Source organism: Acipenser ruthenus, chromosome 52 (assembly GCF_902713425.1).
Source record: "Acipenser ruthenus chromosome 52, fAciRut3.2 maternal haplotype, whole genome shotgun sequence".
NCBI classification, from domain to species: domain Eukaryota; kingdom Metazoa; phylum Chordata; class Actinopteri; order Acipenseriformes; family Acipenseridae; genus Acipenser; species Acipenser ruthenus.
The window spans coordinates 7,478,796-7,505,101 of record NC_081240.1 but is presented as its reverse complement, the minus strand read 5'-3'; the positions used below and the strand labels follow the sequence as shown (position 1 = coordinate 7,505,101).

The 26,306-nt window shown below is 40.2% G+C and overlaps 2 protein-coding genes across 2 annotated transcripts in view; one reads left to right on the top strand and one right to left on the bottom strand.

Moving 5' to 3' along the window:
- Positions 1-26,306, top strand: part of LOC117968552 (GTPase IMAP family member 8-like) — a 424,412-nt gene that overhangs the window by 19,611 nt on the left and 378,495 nt on the right. The gene's annotated exons all lie outside the window — the stretch shown is intronic.
- LOC131723017 (uncharacterized) lies at positions 7,333-25,773 on the bottom strand. The gene is made up of 10 exons (XM_059016283.1): positions 25,670-25,773; positions 24,284-24,864; positions 21,731-21,826; positions 21,289-21,522; positions 20,975-21,134; positions 20,590-20,655; positions 15,125-15,175; positions 12,443-13,144; positions 10,398-10,448; positions 7,333-8,191 (listed from the first exon to the last, which is right to left on the bottom strand). Exons 2-10 carry the CDS (start codon positions 24,857-24,859, stop codon positions 7,497-7,499), a joined length of 2,631 nt encoding a protein of 876 aa, XP_058872266.1. The 5' UTR covers positions 24,860-24,864; positions 25,670-25,773; the 3' UTR covers positions 7,333-7,496.

The following is a 26,306-nucleotide window of genomic DNA, read 5'->3' as shown; positions in this document are numbered from 1 at the left end:
GTTTTACTGTCCTTGGTAGCGGCGTTCAAAGTCCAGTATATCCTGGTGGAAGCGCTCGCCTTGCTCCTCCGAGTATGCTCCCATGTTCTCCTTGAATTTATCAAGATGAGCATCAAGGATATGGACTTTGAGGGACATCCTACAGCCCATTGTGCCGTAGTTCTTCACCAGAGTCTCAACCAGCTCCACATAGTTTTTGGCCTTGTGATTGCCCAGGAAGCCCCGAACCACTGCGACAAAGCTGTTCCAAGCCGCTTTCTCCTTACTAGTGAGCTTCTTGGAGAATTCATTGCACTCCAGGATCTTCTTTATCTGTGGTCCAACGAAGACACCGGCTTTGACCTTTGCCTCAGACAGCTTAGGGAAGAAGTCTTGAAGGTACTTGAAGGCTGCCGACTCCTTATCTAGAGCTCTGACAAATTGTTTCATAAGGCCCAATTTGATGTGCAGTGGTGGCATCAGCACCTTCCGGGGGTCCACCAGTGGCTCCCACTTGACGTTGTTCCTCCCCACAGAGAACTTGGTCCGCTGTGGCCAGTCCCGCCTGTGGTAGTGCGCCTTGGTGTCCCTGCTGTCCCAAAGGCAAGGATAGCAGGGAAACTTGGTAAAACCGCCTTGGAGACCCATCAGGAATGCCACCATTTTGAAGTCTCCTATGACCTCCCAGCCGTACTCATCATACTTCAAGGCGTCCAGCAAGGTCTTGATGCAACATTTTTCGTATATGATATATTTTTTCAATAACATTGAAAATTGTAAAACATTTTAAAATTAAAAACTTTTACAATTTTAAAAATTTTAACAAATTTTATAACATAAAATTCCGAGCAACAATTGTCCATCTTACCTTCCAGAGTTTTTTTGCAGTGCTCGCAGGTGAAATGAGGTGCCCAGGGTTTGTCTTGATCCCTGACAGGCATGCCGAAATATGCCTTGCAGGCCTCACACATCTTAGCAGATGCTTCCACGGAGTACTTTTTCGCTCTTGTCTTGATAAATTGGCCGCAGAGATAGCAAAATGCGTCTGCCGGATGCTTGCAGCCTCTTGATGCCATCTCAGAAAAATGCAGATATGTATCCACTTAGGCAGCTGGAACTAAACTGAACTGGTGGGCTTAAGGCCCCTGTATTTATACTACTATTTATATTACTGGAAAGTTCTAGAAAGTTCTAGAAGTTACTCCAAGTTTACTCAGCACTGAATCTATCTGCAATGTTCTGGAAAATAGGTAAATTTCAAAATATCACTGTCCTGGTCACAATAGCAAAGTTTGTGGGGAATAATAGCCATTTTCTATACTTTTGAGGCATAAGCAATTAGGAAATAACACTTACTACCCAGGAACCAAAAAAAAAAAAAAAAAATTGTTACACGGTGTTATTATTTATTAACAAATACGTTTCTGCTCGGATTTTAATTGTTTAGTCTAATTGATACTTTTAGTAACCTAGTGACTGGCTTCAGGGTCACCAGTTTAACATTATAAAGCATCAGGTTTGTATTTCTCAATTTGTTGAAAATGGATTGTACAGTATTGATATTAAGATAATAAAACGCAAGCTTGAGTAAGGAATGGATTATTTATTACACAGGCTATGTATTAGCAGTTACCATCATAACATGTGAATAAGTTAGTTAACATGGATTCTTCTCCGCTCTCCTTTAACAATTCAATTGATACCTGTTAAGACATTCGTGTATCTCAATCACACTGAGAAACGCGTTCATAGTAACATTGATTTAATACTGTTACTTTCTGTGTAAATAAGCTTTTAAATTGGCCCAGCCTTCATTTTTCACTAACAAACAACTTACAAACAAGATCGCAACATGTCAAAAAGTGATTAATCTTTATTAAAGCCATAATGAAAAATACAGTATTTTACACTTTATTACAATCTTTCAGCAGGACTGCATTTACATTAATGAAGAGAAGTCACTTCTGCTTTGAAATGGAAAAGTAAGACTTACGATTTAAAAGCTCCTCGAGTTGTTTCATAGATAAATCCCCGTAAATTAAACCAATGTTACTATGAATATGTTTCTCAGTTGTGATTGAGATACACGAACGGATTTACAGGTATCAAATGAATTTCTAAAGGACAGCAGAAAAGTCGGAGGAAACACCGAAAATCAGAAGCCCTAAACACAAGTTTCTATCCCAGTTATATTATCAAGATATGTTAAATGAAGGGGTTTGTAACGGAACTTTGTATTATTAAATTCTGAAAACAAAACTTGCATCTCTGTTTCACACAGCTCAGTTTTTAAACATAATTAAAATCAACATTTAGCAGGGCTTGTAAAAGCTCCTGATAGATTGATAAGTTACCAACCTAGTGAGCACATATGCATTATTCTGTACAAACAGAGGTATCAGTGCTTCAGCACCTTGGAGAAGCATGTTATACAGGTGCAGAGGTATCAGCGCTACAGCACCTTGGAGAGACACGTTATACAGGTGCAGAGGTATCAGCACTACAGCACCTTGGAGAGACACGTTATACAGGTGCAGAGGTATCAGTGCTACAGCACCTTGGAGAGACACGTTATACAGGTGCAGAGGTATCAGCGCTACAGCACCTTGGAGAGACACGTTATACAGGTGCAGAGGTATCAGCGCTACAGCACCTTGGAGAGACACGTTATACAGGTGCAGAGGTATCAGTGCTACAGCACCTTGGAGAGACACGTTATACAGGTGCAGTTGCTTTCAATGGGCAGCAGGTGGCACATTTGGGAACGTGCTCTCTTTATCTGATCCATATAGTGTGAAGGATCACAGTTAATGTTATATTTTAAGCGTGAACCCCACAGTTCCTGGATTCGATCATCATTATGTGCATTCATAGCACTCTTCAGATTAGCTAAAGCGACACGGGTTTGTGAATACCTGCTATCTGTAGAACACACGTGTAACTTGTTGTGTAAATGGGCTGCTGATCACATTGACAGTGAAAATATGCGGCAAGTCTGTTGTCCAGAATGGTCCAGAAGTCTCCCCTCTTTGAGACCTTGTGCCTTGTGAAATAAGACTTCTATATGACACTAAAGAAGTCACCGCATTTGAACAGAAGACAGTAAACAGTATATCTAAGTAAATGTGTATGAGGAGAGTATAGACCCAAACATAAACAATCCCGCTACACTGTATGAGCTGGGTACATAACCACACATGAACAATCCCACTACACTGTATGAGCTGGGTACAAACCCACACATGAACAATCCCTCTACACTGTATTTACAGAAACATTGCAGTGTCTGTTCAGTGAATTGTTTGTGTAACACCTGCAAGGTAGCCCTGACTACGCCAGCGAGGGAATTGCACACTCAGAATTAAAGTTATTTTTTTCGGAGGGCAAATCAGGGAAGAGAGTAACAAGGACACAGTTATTGTCAATTAAAATAATGTTTTATTGTACAGAATTAAGAATTAGCAGCAGATCATTACCATAGCACGTAAGTGCTTTGTACAAAAAAAAAACTATTAAACAGGGGTTTCGTTTAAAATCACAGTAAAAATCCGAAAATAAAAACAACCGGTTTGAAAACAAACACAAAACACAAAACGCCAGTGCGTGCAGAGGAGGGGACATCGATAAACATTATTCCCAACGACATCATCATCATCATCATCATCATCATCATCATCATCATCATCATCATCATTGTCATCGTCATCATTGTCATCGTCAACATCATCATCATCATCGTCGTCATCATCATCATCATCATCGTCATCATCATCATTGTCATCATCATCATCATTGTCATCGTCATCATCATTGTCATCATCATCATCATCGTCATCATCATCATCATCATCATTGTCATCATCATCATCATTGTCATCGTCATCATCATTGTCATCATCATCATCATCGTCATCATCATCATCATCATCAACATTGTCATTGTCATCATCATCATCATCATCATCATCATTGTCATCGTCACAGCAGCAGCAACAACTACTAGGTTTACCATTTATTTTCATTCCGTCTCAGGTCCCCTTTCCTACACGCACAAACACAGACAGACAGACAGACAGACAGACAGACAGACAGACAGACAGACATGACAGACGGTGGATGGCCATCATGGAAAACTAAAATCAAGGGGTATTTATAGTCAGGTGCGAATTTTCAATTGCTGGGTCATTAATTAATTAGCTTACAAAATCAATGAACGTGCCGGATCAAAGAAAACGTGCGCAAATCAAAATATACAAATAATAAATAAGTGCAAAATAGAAATGTGAAATAACGGGTCATTTGGACCCTGTTACATTTGTAACTCTGCTCTGCTGTGTTCACCTAAATAAACAGAACGCTGCTTTCAAGTCTTGTAGTGGTGACTCTACCTACAGCTAGCCGGGACATTCAGGGAAAACTTCACAGATGCACCTATCTGCCTGTTTTGTTTGTTCAGAGAAACTTGCCACTCCACTTTGATCCACCAGGTCTGTGTTTTTTGTAATATACTGTGTCTGTATGTGCTGTTTATGTGCACTGGACAACAATGCATGCTAAAAAACAAACTGAAACCTGAAGACACAAGACTTCTGGTCAAAACGTTTGTCATTGAATTTGGTTGTTTCTTTTAGTAATTTTAAATTAAACCAAACCTGTACATTTTGAAGTCATTCAGGGACTGGGTTTAAAAAAAAAAAAAAAAAAAAACAGTTTTAACGAAGCATGTATGAAGGGTTACTGGAGCTTTGGTTGGAACTATGAGGATTAGCCACTAGGTGGCACCAAAGGTCCACTTTTCTGAGAAAAGAACAGCCGCTGTACCACCAGCAGGCAATGTTGTCGTCGTTCAATTGAAGAGTGATCAGGTGACCGAAAATAAACAAAACTAAATCAGTGAAGGTGGTTGAACAGTAGCTGCATTGTCAAGTGATGGGAAAAGATTCAGTTGTAAGGTCTAATCAATTTAATAAAACTTTGAACACTGAGGGGCACATCCACCCCCCTTTACACAGTGTGTGAGGGAGAGAAGAAAGCACTTTACTGCTGAAACAAAGCAGCTCTGTGTGTGTGTGTGTGTGTGTGTGTGTGTGTGTGTGTGTGTGTGTGTGAGAGACAGTGTGTGTGTGTGTGTGTGTGTGTGTGTGTGTGTGTGAGAGAGAGAGTGTGTGTGTGTGTGTGTGTGAGAGAGAGAGAGTGTGTGTGTGTGCGTGTCAGTACCTCTGTGTGTGCGTGTCAGTACCTCTGTGTGTGTGTGTGTGTGTGTGTTTGCCTCAGTGTGTGTTTGCCTCAGTGTGTGTTTGCCTCAGTGTGTGTGTGTGTGTGCGTGTCAGTACCTCTGTGTGTGTGTGTGTGTGTGTGTGTGTGTGCCTCAGTGTGTGTGTGTGTGTGTGTGTGTGTGTGAGTGCATATAGAAAATAGTGTTCTGTATTACAATGGCAGCTACAATGGAGTGAGGCTGGTAGAATGGGACCACAGTGTGCTAACTATACCCTCATGATCTTCAATGGCAGACAGACAGACAGCGGCACTGCAATGGCTCTGTATTACACTGAGGGGCAATGGTAGCACAAGTATAGGGCAGCTACAATGGGGTGAGGCTGGTAGAATGGGACCACAGCGTGCTAACTATACCCTCATGATCTTCAATGGCAGACAGACAGACAGACAGTGGCACTGCAATGGTTCTATATTACACTGAGGGGTGATGTTTCTTTTCATTTCTCATCAGGCCTGACATGGACGGCTCACAGGAGGTCCAATTGCTTTGCTCTCTGTGCCAGTAGAGGTCACTTTACTTTCCTTGAGCCTCAGCTTCCATTATACTGCTGATCCACCCGGGATACGCTGGAGTTAACAGGAAATCTACACCAAGTTGAGCCTTAGATAAGCATACCAGTATAGAAAACTTCAGCTCCACAATTCTACAGCAGTTGTTGTGTACGTTTGCTGTAATTGATGATCATTTTGAATGGCTCCTAAATGTATCTAATAGACTGAGAATTCAACAGCAACTCGTTTGATGTTTACTAGGATTGCACACATGACCAATGCAAGGGGTGAAGCACTGTGTAGCGAGCTTGTCGCTGTGCTCGCTGCTGCGGGGGACGCCAGGCAGTCTGCAGCTGAAGCCAGCCAGCACAGCTGACTCGAGGGAACTAGAACACCACTGCTGCTCAGAGGAACTCTAGAATATCTCCTGCCACTGATTAATCAGGTGCACTGTGCTTCTGCCTGACCGGAAGCAAGGAAGACAATAATTACAGGACACCCAAGCTTTGGTATGGATCTGAATTGACCTAAAAGATCTGTGGAGACTAACCCCAGAAAGAGACATTCTTCCTGCTTCTGGGGTGCATTTATGCCGTATTTGAGAGCAATGTCTGTTCAAAAAGCAGCTATTTTATGTATGGAACAGAAAGTAAATAGATTTTATTGAACAAGAGCTTAAAAATCTGTCTCTGCAGCATGAAGAGTCCCATCAGAAAAATAAAACTGCTAAATTATTATAAAATTATTATTGTAATAAGAATGAATGTTGAGAATCTCCATGTATCATTCTATCACCATCTATATGAATCGGAGAATAAGATGTTTTCTTTAAGGGCTTCCAAGATTGATGAAGAGAGACAACAGAGTAAGCCACTTCCTGATCAGGGAGAACTGCAAGGGAGGACAGTATTCCTAGTGAATTTTACAAACAAATAAAATACAACAAATTATTGCTCCAATCCTGTGACCCCCCCACCCCCACAATGTAATTATTTCAGTCAGTCACCCCCAAGGAAAATCAAGACCACCTTCGATGCCACAGTTATTGTCGAAAAAAAATCTGTCCCAAACATTAGCAGCCATGTTGCAAAACATCTTTACTAAACCAATAACACCTGATCAGCTGGGCTTCAAAGGACTTGAATATAGTATGTGAAAGATTTAGAATATAGTATGTGAAAGATTTAGATTTCCCAGGTGCTGCTGTTTTTGAATGCAGAAAAGCCATTTAGCACAAAACATGCTTTTGCAATGGCAGTGCCACCATGAATGTGTGTTGTGTAAACGGAGAACATCGGTCCCACACAGTCATTCTGCATCGGTAGTCAATGGATAATATGTGAGGTACCGCTGCTCCTGTGGGATGGATTGTAAATTCTTTACCATGTGTTTAAAGATTATGTATTCAGGTATTCCAATACATTTAGTGAGCAAGGGACCCGAGTACAGAAATGAGTTACATTCAATTAAATGAAGAGACAGACACATTTATTTTCTTAACAATTTTTATTTGTTTTTCAGAATTTACTAACACAGAATTCATTTTGTATTTAGCTTTTTTATGCAAGGCAATATAAAGTGTACTGAAAGGAAATTCATACTGATTTATAGAGCTAAATACAATGTTAAGCATTGGTTATTAATCATTGGCTGTTTCAAATAAAAAGAAAACAAAATCAAGCACATATTGGTAAAGAAAATAATTATGCAGAGGACATTCAATAAACACGTCAGATATGTTAAACAGATTACATCAAATTACACCCATCTCTGGAGCTCTGCACAGTCTTATGCGGTGGCCTTTCCTTCCTCACTTTTCCCTTCTCCATTTCTACATTTTGACTGGTGGATGCAGCTGCCTTATTGTACATCTCCATGGTGTAAAACCTCCCACAATTACGTTCCACCATCGCCTCTATTTCCTTGACCAGTTCAATAGCTTGAGCTGTATTGCTCTTGTCTTTATTGTTAAAGACATGATACCTGCCCCCACATTCATCAATAAGCTGCTGGAGATCCCCTTTGACTCCCTCAATGTATTTCTCAATTGTCATGCCATCTCCCAGACTGTCTTCATGGGTGAAAAGAACCATCATGTATCTGGCAGCACGCTCACCCAAAATAATCTTCACTGCTTCCCTCTCTCTCTGTGTGTATTGGCCCACCTGTAGAACCAACAGCAAAGCGTGGGGTCCCGGGGCAGACAGAGAGATACATTTCTCAATCTCCTGTTTAATCTGATCAGCAGTGAGCTCTGTGTCAAACAGACCGGGAGTGTCAATCACAGCTATGTGTCTCCCAGAAACTTCTGCCGTGCCCTTCTTACACTTATTAGTTATGGAAGTGGCGCTGAGTTTTGAATCAAACTCCCTTCTTCCCAGGATGGTGTTTCCTGCTGCACTCTTCCCAACTCCAGTCTTCCCAAGCAGCACAATCCTCAACTCTGCAATGAACAAGAACAAACATATTGTGACAGAAACACTGCCAGGAATAACCCTGCTTTCATAAAACGAATGCATTCCTCACAGGACTCAGTTAGAAGAACTGAAAGTATAGATACTCTCATCACTGACTTCACCTATAGGAGAGCACTGTTGTCAAATAACCACACTGCCTGGGTATTCAAAAGTAATAGACTTTTAAAAACAGTAGGAATTATTTCTGTAAAGAAAAAATATATTAAACAATAAATAAAATAAAACTGCTAACTACATGTTTTTTTACATAGTGGTTTGCAAATTCGATTTTTGAAATGACTCTTTTCCAAACACATTAATCCCATTCAGTGATTGGCTGTCTATGCATTCTAACCATGTAGAAATGTTCCAACAACGCACTGGTCTGAACTTTCTTTTTGCCTCATCACAGTCTTAAAACTTAAACATTGTCTGTATATTGCCGACTAATAAATCAACTGGTCAATATATGCCTGTGACAGAGATCGAATGATTCTTGGTGTTAGATCTCCCTGTGAGGGCATTTAATTAAATGGCACGACAATTTATTCCATAGGTTAGGTGGAAGTCGGTCATTTAGGAAGGGGGCGGAGCTACGGCACCCAAGCTCAATGACCAGGACGGGAGACGACGTGGTATCTGAGGATTGGAGGAGCGGATGCGTTCGTTAACCTAGGGGTCATGAGCGAGGGTATAAATAGGGGGCGTGGTGTAAGTGATCTGTTCCTTGGTAAATGATTAGTGTTTTAGCCTACAAAGAGTCTGTGTTGCCGTTGTAAAACCGTGTTTTTTTTCTTGTGTTTGTTAATAGACTACCAGTAGTATGCTCCGGAGCTGTACCGAAAGCCAGCATTAACCCGGACATCACTTTCACCCCAGGATTCCACAGAGAACTGTATTACACCACTAGCACGTAATATCACTTCACTGTCTTGCGTTTTGTGTTTAGTGTTGGTGTGTGTAAAAACCTGGACTTTTGGTTGCGGGTCAAACCCTGGGATTAAAAATACGAGCGATACACGCCTCTGTATCACTCCAACATAATTATTTACTGATGTTTACCTTCGGGCTCTGGACATTGTCATTTATTAATAAAACACCCTTGCACCTGAAAGCAATTGTCTGTGTGATTAATCTGCTCTGCACTGCACTCAGCTGTATCCACTCACCACTTTGCCACAGTAATGAATTGGCATCAACCCACTGAACTGAATGCAAGTGCTGAATCGCAAACTACATGGCAGTCGAGAGGTACTGTCACAAATCACTGTCAAAGTCTTTTTTCTTATCAATTCATGTACTTTTCATTCTCTTTGCTTTTTGTCACTATCTGATTGTAAACTTTTTTCACAACTCACTTAATTATGAACCTTTTTCCCCACGTGTGTTTCTTAATTGATGATTTCTATTTAGCACTAATTGGTTGATCTCGTCTTTAGTAAGGATCCCCGTGTAAAATTCACTGACGTTGTCTGCTTTGTTAACTACACACCGGGACTGAATGAAAAATGAGAAATAGGTTTGGTTATAAAAAGGTAGTTTAAGAAAATAGGAAGGATGGGGAACGTAATGCAGTAAGAAACAAAGAAAGTAAAGTAAAGGAACGGGGTAAAAACTGAGAGGGGAAACTTTTTAATGTGAATGACGTGTTTAAAGATGAAGAAAATCTGAATCAGAAAACCTGCTCAGTAATAGGATAAGTGAGCGCTCGGATTTGAAAGGCTGGTCTCTTACCAGATTGGATAACTTCCCTTCTTTTCTTCTACATTTTTGCATCTTTTGCCGTTTAAATGTTTTTGGACTGTTTTTAATATTTTTATAAATTCTTGTGGACTGAGATCAAGGCAGACACGCTGGGGAAGCTGATAGATCACAGAGAACCAGCGCTGCTTTCCTGTTTAGAGACCATTCCTGAAGCAGCCTACAGTGCAATGTGGGCTGCTTGCAGTTATGGTTATTCCTTTTCTTTTGAGGACAGCAACGCATAAGATCTGAATTGTTTTTTTTTATTTATTTATTTCCACAAATCCTGAAGGACTTGGTGCACACAAGCAGTGATTGGAATATGTTTTTGTGTTTTTTTTTTTTTTTTTTTTTTGGACAATTTATTTTATGAAGTTACTTTTATCTGATTTTTCTTTATTTGTGTGTTCTTTCGACACACAATTTTTATCCCAGTTTTAAATTACTTACCTGTGTTGTCTCTCATGTTCGATGCCAGAGGTGTGGATCTAGATAAAGAATCTGAAAAGAGAAACAGTAGAAGTTAATGGTAAATGTTAAGCACTGTAAGATACTCTGTACAGTACCTGTCAGAAGTATCTTTCCCTCCATACTTAACGGGGCCTGGTGCCCGTAGTTTCTCCACCAGGTGGCATAGTCTTCTAAGTGGTGACACGTGTCTTATCCTGATGTCAGTATAATTAAACATTACAGATATAAAGGCCTGCCTTTGGATGAAAGAACACAGGAACCTTTTTCCCAGTAACTAGGAGGGAGGGAGATAGATGGAACCTATTTAGCAACGTTTGCAAACCCCTAAGGCAATCACAAAAAATAATCTGCATAGAGTTAGCGCATCAGAATCAGGCGCACGTGTGGGCAAACAGACTGTCATGAGACCCGACTTCTAAATCACGTTTTCGTGCGCTATTGCAGCGGTTCGCTAATGCTGTCATTTTTGCACAAGCAACAGTGGCTGTGCACATATTTGCTAAATAGGGCCCAGAGATTACACAGCTTAGCAGAATTATGAGGCTTTGCATGGACTCCCTCCTGAACTTTCATCTCTTCACAATTTTTCTGCTTCCTGATTTTGTTTCCCACTGTCTCTTCATCTGTGCTGCAGCCAATTCTTTTCAGCTCGGAGAATCCGCAATGAATGAATTATTGCAATTACAGAAGATTTAATGAACTGTGATGGGCTCTTCGGGCCCGATGACTGTGATGGGCACTCAGGGTCTGTGAAAGATAAATTTGGCAATGAGGCCTCGTCCATGGGTGCTTGATGGCTACCTGTGTGAGGCCGGCTGGAAAAGCATGAACAGTTCCATGCATCCCAGTGCCGCAGAGAGGAAGTGGCTATGGGCCACCTCCACCCAATAAGACGAGGCTGCAAAACCATGAATGGAAAATAATAAATGATTAACACATGCCACAGTAGTGTCTGCCTCCTACCCCCCAAATATTAAAACAATTATGAAAATGAAAGCCGAGACATGGCCCGTCCCCCAGAGCATGACTGCGCTGGGGGGGAAAGAACCCAGCCTCTCCAGCCCAACCACTCACCCCACAGAACTATACCAAAAGATTATGCAGCCTCTACATATATTAAAAAGCTAAGAGAACACCCCTCGGGAAGCAAGCAAAAGCAAAGTCCTTCCAGCGTTCACAGGCACCGATACGCAGACCCGCGTGCCTGCTAACAAGAGCTAAATGTAGTGCTCGTCTGTCCTGTAAAAGCAGGCAAAAACCCCGTTAAATAACCTTCTGAATTGCTTATTTGCAGGGAAGGAAAATAAATTGCAGCAACTTCTGAGTCCCAAGATTTCATCCTACACCCCATTTACGGAACGCTGTGCAACCCGAGTGGGCGGGGCCATTCACCAGGATCCAGCATAAGAGATATGACTGACAGCCCTGTACTGCAAGTAGCTCCTATCTTTAGCCTTGGATAGGGACAGACACAAAGGCTTTTATTTAAACAGCCCTCCTTAGCTTGGAGATTCGTTGTGCCTCCATATGTCAAGAGCCATCTGCACAGTTTGCATTGCACTTTGTTTGGGCTGGACTCAAACTGAAACCACACGGTAGTCGAGAGGTGCGTACGTGTCTTATGCTGATGTCAGTATTATTTATATTAATAGGGGTGCATATTGCTAAAATAAATAAAACCAGTATTTTGGAAAAAGTAAATGCAAAAAGTAAAACAATCTTTGTTTTTACCTTCCTATCTTGCCTGCGCCTAATTCTGGTCCCCTTAATTTTATTTCAAACAGAGCTGATAAATTACATTAATTGTTCATCCCAGTCCTACTTTTAACTTGCATTTCATTTTTGCAGTCGCCTAATTTTAATGTTGTGCTTTTGTTATTTCCCTCACTGGTTTAACAGAGATGTCCTGACAGTTTTTTTTTTGTGGCTGTCAGTATTATTAACATGCCTTTGGATGAAAGAGAGCACAGGAACCCTTTCCCACTAACTAGGAGGGTGGTGTCGGTAGAGAGTACACAGCTTACCAGACTTGCTTGGCTTATCATTGGCTTGCTCTTCAACGTCCATTTCTTCACAAATGAGCTCTTTGCTCTTCCTCATTTTTTTCACCTGTCTGATCATCTCACTGGTGTAGTGGCTTCCCCTGTTACCTTCCACCATCCTGTCTATTTTTTCCAGTAGCTCAGAAACCTGGGTGCAATCACTCTCTTCCTTGTTGTTGAAGGCGTGATAATGGCCCCCACACTTCTCAACAAGCTCCCGGAGCTCCTTGCTGGCTCCCTGAATGAACTCCTTAATTTTCTTCTCTCCTAGTTTGTCCCAGTTGGTGAAAAGGACCATCGTGTATCTCTCAGCTTCCTCTCCGTATCTCCTCAGGATTGTCTCCACTGTTCTCTTGTCTTCACCTGTGAATCGGCCCATCTCAATCACCAGGAGAATAGCGTGGGGTCCCGGGGCAGACAGAGCAATGCATTTTTCTTCAGTGACTTCATCCAGAGAGAGGTCTGTGCCAAAGGCTGGAGTGTCGACCACAACAACACGTCTCCCGGAAACCTCTCCTTCTCCCTTCTCACATACATTTGTAACTGAGGTGTCACTGGCTTGTGATGTAAACACCTTTTTGCCCAGGATGGTGTTTCCTGAGGCACTTTTCCCAACTCCAATCTTCCCAACCAGGACCATCCTCAAATCAGGGGAACTGCCTGGGGCTCTCTTTTCATGTGCTTCTAAATAAATAAAGAGGTTTCAGATTACATATATAACTTGTGTGATTGGCATATTTAGATGCCCAAATAATGGGTGTACAACAATTCATTCCAGTGACAATTTGTCCTGGTAACAATTAGAAAAAATCCTTGCAAGTGCTCTTGCAAAACTTGCATCTCTTCTGAATATCTGGCCCAATGTTTTTTTTTTGTCCCTTAGCAGGAGTTGATAGAAATAGAATATATGTTAACCACACACTATTGAACCAAAACTGAATGTAAAACAGGACTCTAGTACGGTAACCATGGTGATGCCCATGTTTATGGGAGCTCCATGGATCCCGAAGTTAAAGGGGATAGGTAGTGAAGTAAAATTTGGAGAATGGCAGGCATAGCTATAAACAATGTTGAGATTGCAAATGTTAGATGAAGGACAGAAAGTAGATTTGATCATTTGTGCTTTAGAAGGGGATGCAAGGAGGGAGGTATTACTTTTAGCACTGACAGAAACTAAACAGAATTATACACATTTAAAATGTTCAGCAATTTCTGTGGATATTTTTTTATTTGTATTTTTTTTTTAAATCTCGATCTGGTTAGACTCCAGTACTGAATGCAGCCAGTCAGCAGTTTGTAACACCAGGGTTGAGCGTGGCAGCGATGGACCTGAACAATGAAGGGACTGGAAGAAAAAAAAAAAAAAAGAAACACTAGGTTCAGACTATAAAGTTGTCCATCAAGAAGTATTCAGTACAGTAATTGCAGACAACAGTGTGTATTAAAATGCAGTAAACAGCTGTGTTTGTGTTTACTATGAGTGTCTCCCAGCAAGCCAGCCTGACTGCCACTCCAAATTAACGGGGAATATAAACACATTGAATTGTGTAATGAATTGGCATCAACCCAGTGAATTGAATGCAAGGGCTGAACTGTAAACCACATGGCAGTCGAGAGGTACGTACGTGTGTCACCAGTCTTTTTTCTTATCACTACATGTAATCTGTTTTCTCTTTGCTTTTTCTTACCATCTGATTGTAAACTTTTTTTCACAACTCACTTAATTATTGAAACTTTTTCCACATGTTTTTCTTTATTGATGATTTCTATTTAGCACCAGTTGGTTGATTACATCTTTAGTAAGGATCCCTGTGTAAAATTCACTAATGTTGATGGCTTGTTAACTACACACTGGGACCGAATGAAAGATGAATTGGTTATACAAAGGTAGTTTAAGAAAATAGGAAGGATGGGGAACGTAATGCAGTAAGAAACAAAGAAAGTAAAGTAAAGGAACAGGGTAAAAACTGAGAGGGGAAACTTTTTAATGTGGATGACGTGTTTAAAGCTGAGGAAAATCTGAATCAGAAAACCTGCTCAGTAATAGGAAGAGTGAGCGCTCAGATTTGAAAGACTCGTCTCTCGCCGGTCCCTTCTTTTTTTCTACATTTTTACAACTTCCACCATTTTAATGCTTTTGGACTGTTTACTATTTTATAAATTCTTGTGGACTGAGATATTTGCAGTAGATTTGCTGTTTGTTTTTTTTCTTTGTCTCATTTTGAAAGCGCTCGTGACCAGGCAGACACTATGGGGAAGCTGATAGACAGATCACAGAGAACCAACGCTGCTCTTCTGTTTAGAGACCATTCCTGAAGCAGCCTACAGTGCAATGTGGGCTGCTTGCAGCATTTTTGGTTATTCCTTTTCTTTTGAGGACAGCAACGCATAAGATCTGAATTTATTATTATTATTATTATTATTATTATTATTATTATTATTATTATTATTATTATTATTATTATTATTTATTTCCTTTGTGCACACAAGCAATGATTGGAATATGTTTTTGTGTTTTTTTTTTATTTTGGTCAATTTATTTTATGAAGTTACTTTTATCTGATTTTTTTCTTTATTTGTGTTCTTTCGACATACAATTTTCATCCCAGTTTTAATCTGATTCCCTCTATTTAAATTAAAAAATCAATTATTTAAATTACTTACCTGTGTTGACTCTCATGTTTGATGCTTGAGGTGTGGATCTAGATAAAGAATCTGAAAAGAGAAACAGTAGAAGTTAATGGTAAATGTTGAGCACTGTAAGATACTCTGTACAGTACCTGTCAGAAGTATCTTTCCCTCCATACTTTAACGGGACCTGGAGCCCATAGTTTCTCCACCAGGTGGCGTAGTCTGTCTCTAAGTGGTGACATTGCTTTTTTTGGCGTAGTCGGCAGGATCTAGGTGTTAAATCCACACCAGGGCAGGGTCAACAGGTGGTAGCACGTCCAGAAGCGGTAACCATGGTGATGGCCATGTTTATGGGAGCTCGATGGATCCCGAAGTTAAAGGGGATAGGTAGTGAAGTAACATTTGGAGACTGGCAGGCACAGCTACAGACAATCCGTGCATTTACATGAGCATAAGAATTCTTAATTCCGATATGAAAAGTTATGTAAACACAGTTTTCGGAAAATGTATCTGAACATACCGAAAGTCAGTTTTCGGAAAACAGCATCTAGATTAAATGCTGAAAACTAACAAGATGTATGTCATGTAAACACACTTTTCGGAAAACTTATTCCGATAGCGTACTGCACATGTGCAAACTTTGACCTTCATTCCTGCACGTGGTTTTAGAAAACAGAGAAAATAATAATAATCTGTAGTCAGTCTGCATGCATCCATTTGTCTAGTTAGGGATAAAGTAATACATTTGTTAAAGTTGTATGTATTTGTTAATAGCCCGTACTGAAACAGCAAATGTTTTCCAGCTTTAAAATGACGTAATAATTTAAAAGTCTGCAAAAGAAACTGGTAATATAGAACATGATGTGCTGTTGGAAAGGCTGATTGCACATTGTGGGGAATCTGAATAGAGGTATAGGATAGTAATCTTTGAATTTAAGACCTGACACTTTGATAAAGCACTATATTGGATTGGTCTCTGTTCTATCGCAGAAATGTACGGTCTTCAAATCGTACTTAGGCTACTACAGTACTTTGCATGCGAAAATATACTGTGTTTTCCAAAAACTTCAGTCCATGTATACAGTTGAATGCTAATTAGATTTTCTATCGTTAATCATGTAAACACAGAAAAGTGACGTTTTAAGAAAATCAGTTTTCTGATTCAGTTTTGTCATGTAAACGTACTGAATGTTGCTAGATGAGGGACAGAAGGTAGATTTTATCATTCGTGCTTTAGAAGGGGATGCAAGGAGGGCGGTATTGGCACCTACAGCTGGGGCCACGAGTGCTCAAGAATGGGAGGTCTTACAGAAGTTATATGGAGATAGGGTTGTTGTAGCTAAGTTGAGAGCTCAATTCTTTAGGTGCAGATAAAATAGTGATGAGGCTATGGAGGCTTTCACTCTCCGGCTCCGAGGACTGTTTGCTAGGTTGCAGTGGCGGGATCCAGAGGGACCACTCCGGAACAATGCAATGGAGTAGAACACCCAATACTGTAGCTCAGCAAAAAGATGCTACCTCGGGAATGCAACTACTCCGTCGTCGAAAAGGAGTGTCTGGCCATTATATGGGCTACTCACTCTTTATGATACTACCTGCTGGGACACTCATTTTATCTCGTCACTGACCACGCCCCACTCAAGTGTTTAAGTACAATGAAGGACAGCAATGCCCGGATAACTCGGTGGTATCTGGCGTTGCAGCCCTTCATGTACCACATGGTACACCGTGCGGGGGAAAGACCATCAAAATGCAAATTATTTTTCTCAGGAGGGAGGAGTAATGGGAAAGATAGATTCAGCCGAGTGTTCCTTCGGCTCCACTCTGAGCAGTGGGATATGTGACAGAAATACAATGAGTTTTGGTTGTAAATCACCCTCCCGACCTGTGAGGGCGCTAAGCAGCGAGAGGAAGTCTATGGACGGGCTGGCCTGACAGTTCTTTCTCCGGGTCGGTAAGTCGGTCAGTCTGGAAGAAGACGAGACTCTGTTGCAGGAACGTATTGACCCGGAAGGGAAACGATGTAGCAGCTGCAGACAGTGAAGACAGCTGCACTCGTTTACCAAGGGCTCATGCATGATAGCATGAAGGGGACAAAGAATTGTAAATCTTTTCCTTTGCTTGGTTCAAAGAGATAAGAAACTGGAAGGAGCGGAAAAAATCCCTAATAATCTGTGAAAAAGAGTTGAGTGAGTGTGAGTGTTTTGTTTGTTTTGTCGCTGTTAGTAATTGTCTTTTGTTTTTGTAAATCACTAGACGGCTAACACGTCTCCGGAGCTGTCACCTTGGGCCAGCACTACCCGGAACAACAACACCACAGTCACTGTTTGATCGTTATCGCCTACCACGAGCACTACTGCACGCACCCAGGTCTAGTGACTGTGTATGTATTATTGTGGGGCGGATAACGTGTATTATTATTTGGTCTGCAAACCACTTCTTATCGTTTCCTTCTGTGCTCTACACATTGGTGTGTATTGCCGGAGGAATATTGTTTGGTCGCCAGACCGGGAGTTCACAAATAAAAAGAACCCCTTTTCCAAAACGGATTACAGTTTCCTTTGTGTGATTATTTCTGCACTGCATCACCTCTGCATCTGTTTCTAATCAGCAGCCACTTTGCCACAATCCCTTGTAAAAAAAGAAGCTTCTTTTGAATCGCAGAGTTATCTAGTTTACATTACATAAATATAAACAATGGTAAACTTTGATTAGCGTTAACCCAGTTCACATCAGTCTAGAGACAAACGCATTTGAATAACGTTTAAAATGGAAAATTAAGGAACGCACCTTTAACCCCTGTCACAATTAACACAATTCACCTGCTCCCTCATCTCTCCTGCATGCTCCCTGCTGCATCCTCCCTCCTCCATTTTCCCTGCTATCTTCTCCATGCTCTCTCCTCCTTGCTCCCTCCTCCCTGCTCCCTCCATTCTCCCTCTTCCATGCTCCCTCCTTTATGCTCCATCCTCCCTATTCCCTCCTCCCTCCTGTGTGCTCCCTCCTCCCTCTCCTCTGCTCCCTCCTCCCTGCTCCCTCTCCTCTGATCCCTCCTCCATGCTCCCTCCTTCCAGCTCTATGCTCCCTCCTCTATGATCCCTCCTCTATGCTCCCTGCTATTTTATAGACACGTACAGACGTGCTCAAATTTGTTGCTACCCCTCCACAAAAAACGAAGAATGCACAATTTTCTCTGAAATAACTTGAAACTGACAAAAGTAATTGGCATCCACCATTGTTGATTCCATATTTAATAGAAATCAGACTTTGCTTTTGATTTTTTATTCAACATAATATTGTAAATAATAAAACAAATGAAAATGGCATGGACAAAAATGATGGGACCGCTAACCTAATATTTTGTTGCACAACCTTTAGAGGCAATCACTGCAATCAAACGTTTTCTGTAGCTCTTAATGAGACTTCTGCACCTGTTAACAGGTAGTTTGGCCCACTCATCCTGAGCAAACTGCTCCAGCTGTCTCAGGTTTGATGGGTGCCTTCTCCAGACTGCAAGTTTCAGCTCTTTCCATAGATGTTCGATAGGATTCAGATCAGGACTCATAGAAGGCCACTTCAGAATAGTCCAATGTTTTGTTCTTATCCATTCTTGGGTGCTTTTAGCTGTGTATTTTGGGTCATTATCCTGTTGGAGGACCCATGACCTGTGACTGAGACAGAGCTTTCTGACACTGGGCAGTACGTTTCGCTCCAGAATGCCTTGATAGTCTTGAGATTTCATTGTGCCCTGCACAGATTCAAGGCACCCTGTGCCAGGCGCAGCAAAGCAGCCCCAAAACATAACCGAGCCTCCTCCATGTTTCACTGTAGGTATGGTGTTCTTTTCTTTGAAAGCTTCATTTTTTCGTCTGTGAACATAGAGCTGATGTGACTTGCCAAAAAGCTCCAGTTTTGACTCATCTGTCCAAAGGACATTCTCCCAGAAGGATTGTGGCTTTCCAGTCTGGCTTTTTTATGTTTTTCTGTCAAAAGTGGAGTCCTCCTGGGTCTTCTTCCATGGAGCCCACTTTCGCTCAAAAAGTGACGGATGGTGCGATCAGAAAATGACGTACCTTCACCTTGGAGTTCAGCTTGAATCTCTTTAGGAGTTATCCTTGATTCTTTTTCTACCATTCGCACTATCCCTCTGTTCAATCTGGGGTCGATTTTCCTCTTGCGGCCATGCCCAGGGAGGTTGGCTACAGTTCCATGGACCTTAAACTTCTTAATAATATTTGCAACTGTTGTCACAGGAACATCAAGCTGCTTGGAGATGGTCTTGTAGCCGTTACTTTTACCATGCTTGTCTATTATTTTATTTCTGATCTCCTCAGACAACTCTCTCCTTTGCTTTCTCTGGTCCATGTTCAGTGTGGTGCACACAATGATACCAAACAGCACAGTGACTACTTTTCTCCATTTAAATAGGCTGAATGACTGATTACAAGATTGGAGACATGTGTGATACTAATTAAAGAAACAAATTAGTTTGAAATATCACTATAATCCAATTATTTATTATCTTTTCTAAGGGGTACCAACAAATGTGTCCAGGCCATTTTAGAATATCTTTGTAAAATAAGCAATAATTCATCTCTTTTCACAGCTTCTTTGCTTTATTCTATGACATACCAAAGGCATGCAAGTATACATGATAAAATAGCTTTTAATTTCATCACTTTTCAGGAGGAATGAAGCATTATTTCAATGAGCTGTAAGGTACCAACAAATTTGAGCACGTCTGTATATTTAGACTGTGATGTTTAAGATTGATAATCAATAGATTTGATCTATAATTCTTACTTGAGATTTATTTCTGACTTTAGATAAGTTCTCTCTTTTTATTTTTCTGTCTTCAATAAACTGCTGCTATTAAATTCTCTTGCTGTTTGATTGTTTTGTTCATTATAATTCATCGATCTTATCAAACTTCTTCAATTGGAACTACTCAAATGCAACTCTGCATACAATTACATTTCACTTAATGTTCCTACAGGGTATGTGTTGCCATTTTCCCCACTCAGACCCCTTGCTTACTAAATATCTTCAAGAGAATATCGTCCACTCTTCAAATATCTGTCTAATATTTTAATGAGCAATCCATCCCACAAGAGCAGTGATACTGCAATATACATTTACTACCAGCACAGGATGACTGGGAGGGATAGCTGTTCATTTTACCCCACAACTTGTTTCACATGCATTGTACATGTATTAAAAGATGGGATGATTATCTATTCAGGGATACCAAGATATTTAGGGAGAGAAAGGTCTGAATGGAAAAACAGGCAACAAATGCCCCACCCCAGTCATTCTGCATGTATTCATCTGAGCCAATACTTGTTGGAGAGGAGTGTAGATTAATGGCTTCACAATTACTAATAAATAATAATAATTGCTGCCCTCAAGCTCCACCCCTCCCTGTTCTGTAGTGTTAGCTCTTCTCTCAATGGAGTGACACATCTTTCAATCAAATGTTTCAGTGAAAACAGACTTACATTTTAAAAATGCAGCACTGTTCCTTGGTTCTGGAGCCTGCAGACTGTAAACTGCAACTTTATTCACTGGGCAGAAAAAAGAGAGAAACATAGAATTTGTTTTCTAATGTGTGAATCCCTCTGTCTCTGTTTGAATGCTATTGTCTTGTTTTTTCATGTAATGTCTTTAGAAACTCTCTTCCTTCCTGCTCTCTACACTCGGGATGTCACTGTAAATGAGGTAGGGTGTTTCAACCTGAGGAAATCATTTGAAATAAAACATCTGTAATATTCATATAGCCAACAATCTGCAAGAGGGCTTTATTAATGTCTTGCAAGTCCTGTCCCTCCTCAAGCCATGATCTATTTGAGAAATCTCTACCAAATGAATCTATTTCACACCAACCTGTTTTGGTTATTTTGACTAATTCCCCCTTGCAGAAGTCCTCAATATGGTCTTTAAGTTCAGATACAGCTTTCCTCACAGCCCCAAAAGAGATGCCTGTATTGACAGTAACACTGGGTAAGCCTCCAGCTTCAGGAGGGGCACAGAGAGACTGGAAATTCTACAACAGGAAAGTGGAGAAAAGGAGTTTTCAGTGAAACAGAATGGAGTCCAAAACATTCCTGGGGAAAAGCAAGAATTCATTCAATTGGAGAGGTCTGTCTGAAACCGTCCCAGTTATGGACTTGAGATTTTCTAACAAGCAGTGATGTTACCTGTAGAAAATGGATGTGATCCTCTGTCTCTGAAAGCTGTTTCAGCTCAGCGTTTCTCCTCTTTAGCTCAGCAATCTCCTGCTCCAGTTTCTTCATGCGTCCTTCAGCCTGATTCACTGCAGCTTTCTCGTTAGCTCCAATCAGCTCAATAACCTCAGTGTGGATCTTCTCAATGGATCGGATCACCTCATTAAAGATCTTCTCACTTTCCTTTATTTCTATGCATGCAGATCTCTGAGTGAAAGTACACAGTAGAGGAGACACAGTTAGAATTTATATGAAAAACACATCAGACATAGACAGCAAACTTCTGCAGATGTTTTCCAGTCCATCTGTTTATAATAATAATTAATAATAATAATAATAATAATAATAATAATAATAATAATAATAATAATAATAATAATAATAATAATAATAACCCCCTCTTGTCAATACCCACTTTCAGTGACTCCACAGCCTGTTTCAGCCCCTCAATTTCTTTCAGTCTCTCCTGGATTCTCTGTTGTATTTCTGTCTGTGTCTCTCCCAGCTGCTTCTGTGTAGAAACACAGTGACAAAGTGACATTTCTGATGGGGCATTGAGTGATATCCTGTCACACTCAACACAGGCCTGTTTAAGTATGCTATTGAAACTGACAGAATCATTTTAGTTCAAATATATTTTATGTTTTCTTGTCCCCTTACCTCTTTACAATGTGTGCAATAATTCTGAGTCAAATATATTTTGACTTCAGTTCTAGTTGCAAGCCAAAGACATCTGTAGCACAGGCTAGATCAGACAACATGTGTGTATAGTAGTAAGATACAACACCATCTAATGCACAGCTGCCAGCAATACAAAAGGACGCTTGATCCACAGTAGCTGTCCACTAGATGGCACTTTTTCATACTAGTAACAGTGAATGATGGCTGATCTAGCATGTGTTACATGTTTGTTTTGTTAAGCACCTAGGAAACTGAAGCAGCTTTCTCTTTAATGTATATTTAGGGCTTCTGATTTCTGTTTTAATCGATAAACACAGATAAAACACCCCTGATACAAAACAATGAAATCAGTGTATACCCAATAAACACCGGAAAAACACTAGACATGGTTACTCAATTCACGTTGACTTCACCCCTTTCCATGTGAAAAAATAAAATAAAATAACCTAAAACCAAAAAAGAATAACAAAAAAACAACATTTCTCATAGCAGTCAGGCAATGAACCTCCTTCCTGACTTGTATCTATCATTGATTAATTCTGAATACTTTAAACTGAGTGGCAGCACATTCCTGCATTTCTATTGGAGGATTGCACACGCTTGTGCGATTTAAAACGAGATTACAATTAGAAACGGAGGGTTGTTCTTGCTCGTGGGATTTAAAGCTATATTACAGTTCAATAGGGAGGATTCACACACTCTTGGAATTTAAAACAGAATTGCAAATTGTGAACAAATGTAAAAAATGCCTAAACACACAAAATCCCCAGAAGAATGAGCCCGTGACCAGAAGGACTTCACTGTGGAAGAGAGCAAAGGAAAGAGGGGAATAGTAGGGTGAGCGAATGAAAATCCCAAATAGGTTTTTAAATTCTGTTTTTAACTAACTTAAACATATCTGTTTTAATCATGTAAAAATGTGTTTTAACACACCAAATTCAGCTACTGTTCAAATTCAAATTCTGCCTGGCAGCCATCTTGAATTTGAGTTATGCCCTCTACTGACTTTGAGCTTTCATAATTAAAAAGATGAACACTTTACCAATAAAAACAATTATTCTCAGCTAGATGATGGTTATAAATTGAAAGATCAAATGTTTTAAGTGTACAAGCAAGCCTCCCAAAAACACACCTCTCACTGTGGGCAGACTGGCAAGAACTGCCTGGCAAGGGCAAGGGCACAATCTTGTATATTGTATATCATATTAATTTGGTATATTGTATATCATATTAATCTTGTATACTGTATATCATATTAATATTGTATATTGAATATCATAATAATCTTGGTCTTTTGTTTTTAAATTAGCTGCTTGACTTTGCTAGGAATGTCATTTTTAAACAGTTTTACCAATAAAACTATAATATCTTAAACAATGAAACTGATCTATGATTTTATTAAGTCACAAGATACATATAGAAAACACTAGGAATATAAATCATGCTAATTTTACACTACAAATTCCAATGCACCACAAAACAGCTGAACAAATCCTTCTTACCCTGTGAGGCAGGGCTGAGGTCCTGCACATGTAAACAGTGTGTTTTGGTTTGATTGTAAATAATGTTTTTGATGATCAAGTTTGTGCTAGAATGGCAGGGCATATTCAAATCCAGATGTGGAATGTGGCCAGGTGTTAATTGATTAATTGATTATCTCTTATCCCTGGCCACATGCCTTTAAAAAGGATCTGAAAAGCCTGTTTCCTGGTTCTACAAGCAGGGATACAGACTGTCTGGGAAGGAGAGTGTTGCTGTAGGATCCTCACGACTGCGTGTGTTAACCAGGGTGAGAAAAACACAAGAGGAAAAATGTATCTCGGATCACTGTGTGAGTTAACCAGGATTGCTAGCACTGGAAGGAATAGGGAACAAGTTTAGGGGATTTTAATCCCATCCAAGTCTAGAGAGGAGGTGTCAGGGAGACTGTTCCTGGAGCGGGACCTCCTTTCTTGTTTAGTTAACTTTTATTTTCTAGTTGTTTTCGCGCAGTGTTTTGTTTTGAATGTTTTGTGTTTTTTGTATCAAAGAAAACCTCCTGTGTCTCTCCTGTCAATCAGCGATAGCCACACCTGTAACAACACCCCTGTTACACCCTGAAATACATTGTAGTACATCATAGTTTAGTTAGAGCAATTAAAAAACTAGGGCTCTTTAAATAGCTCTTAATATACAATCAAAATCTGATCTGATGTGAAACTGTATAACCTAGTAAACAGACATGTTAAATATCCCTGGGAATTCTTATCTTCTAGGATAGCTACAAGGAAATGGTTCAAACCCTTACCTGTTTCACAATCCTTTCTGCATCACCTGAGACTGTATCATGGCTCTTGTGATCCTCGTCTGTACACAACAAGCAAATACACGTCTGATCGGTTCTGCAGAAGACCTCCAAAACCTTCTGGTGTTCAGGACAGAGCTTCTGCTCCAGATTTCCAATGGCATTGATCAGCTTGTGCCTCGTTAATGGAGTAACCTCACTGTGTGGCTTGACGTGTGTTTCACAGTAAGAGGCCAGGCACGTCAAACAGGATTTAACAGCTTTGAACTTTCTCCCAGTGCAGACATCACACGACACATCTCCAGGTCCAGCATAACTTTGAGGAGGATTGAGTCCTGTCTTCTTTAATTTCTCCACAACTTCAGCAAGCATGGTGTTTCTGCACAGATCAGGCCTTGGGGTAAAGGTCTTTCTGCACTGGGGGCAGCTGTAGACACCTGTATGATCAGTCTGATCCCAGCAGTTCTTAATACACCCCATACAGTAACTGTGTCCACATGGAATAGTGACTGGATCCTTCAATAGCTCCTTACACACTGGACAGTTCAAGTGCTCCTCTAACCACAAGTTTGAAGCCATTCTTGCTGCAGTGAGACAGAGAGACTGACAAGTTCACAACAGAAACTTCACTGCGCTGATTTCTTGGAATTGTGTAAAGCTCTAAGAGGCGGGGTTTGGGACTGAGGCCAGGTTTATACAAGCAGGGGGAGCAGAAACTGTTGAGTATCCACCCGAATAGCCAATATTCAATATCAACCTAACTTCACTGGGGTATACATTGCCTGAGAAATAAACGGAGCAATTACTGAACAGTCTGTGTCTGAACTACTAATACGATCTGTCATTAAATACCACTCTAAAATGCCTCCAAAATACATCGTCAAAAACAAAAGGCCAGCACTTGCATGGGTTGATTTTGAATTAGATTCACAGTTGGTGCTGAGACGTTCCAGCGGCATCTACTGTGTATTAGAGCTCGCTAGAACTGGAAGCTGATTGGCTGACTGTACCGAATCGTTTTCTAATAATAATACTGTATTTATACAGAAATACAAATGTATATTAAAATACAATAAATGTACTTTTGTAAAATGTGTTACTGTACATATGAAATTCATGGTTATGATAACGAACAATATGAATAAGTAAATTAATAAGCAAAATTCCACATCGTGACCCACCAGTACAGTAAAGAAAAAAAAAAATCATTGGTTCCGAATCCACAATCCCGATCACTGATTTTAATTTCCATTCTGTAAAAAGAAGTAAACTTGTCATTTAGACTACTATTTTCTGATGTCTGGGTTTTGTGTTTCTGAACAGACATTGTAGTAGCATTTTATAAAATAAGCAAATACATTTGAAATAAACGATTCAATAGTTACTCACTTGAACCACTCGACTGCGCTTTACGCGTCCTTCTTTGTTCTGAAAGTGGAGTTCTGATGCGAGTCTCCCTCTTGGAAGGTGTGGCTGTTCTGTTATTCTGCAGAGCTACTGTAGAGTTATATATATATATATATATATATATATATATATATATATATATATATATATATATATATATATATATATAACTGTAGCCTGGGAGTGGCCAAGGTTGCGTCATAAATACTGACACTGGAACTGTGCTGAAAGGTTGACCAATTACAGTAAAGCAATACACTGGAGTAAGAACATTTATCAAAGACCAACTGTGACAGATGACTGCATGACTTTACAGAGCCTTTATCATTACAATCATTTAAACACAATTATTAACCCAGATGAGAACACATTTACAGTTCGGTTAATTATTAAATATGAGATTCGCGCTTGCATTGCCTGCATTACAGATATGCTGTCTTTTACGAGTACAGTTAATACGTGCAATGGTGCACTCCAGCATCTCCGTTACCATAGCTACAGGAATGCCATCACCTGCACTTTAACAGCGCATGTTTATTAATTTATTAATTAATTAATTTATTTATTTATTTTCTGTCAGAAGCTTCAATAATTTCAGCTATGTAAATAAAGCCTGATT

Excerpts from the sequence above, each read along its gene's own strand:
- LOC131723017 (XM_059016283.1), bottom strand. The coding sequence starts at position 24,859 with ATGGCTTCAAACTTGTGGTTAGAGGAGCACTTGAACTGTCCAGTGTGT. Across the intron at positions 21,523-21,730 it reads AGGCTGTGGAGTCACTGAAA|AGATCTGCATGCATAGAAAT; the intron begins GTGGGTATTGAC and ends ACTTTCACTCAG. Across the intron at positions 20,656-20,974 it reads AGTCAAAATAACCAAAACAG|TGAATAAAGTTGCAGTTTAC; the intron begins GTTGGTGTGAAA and ends TTTTCTGCCCAG.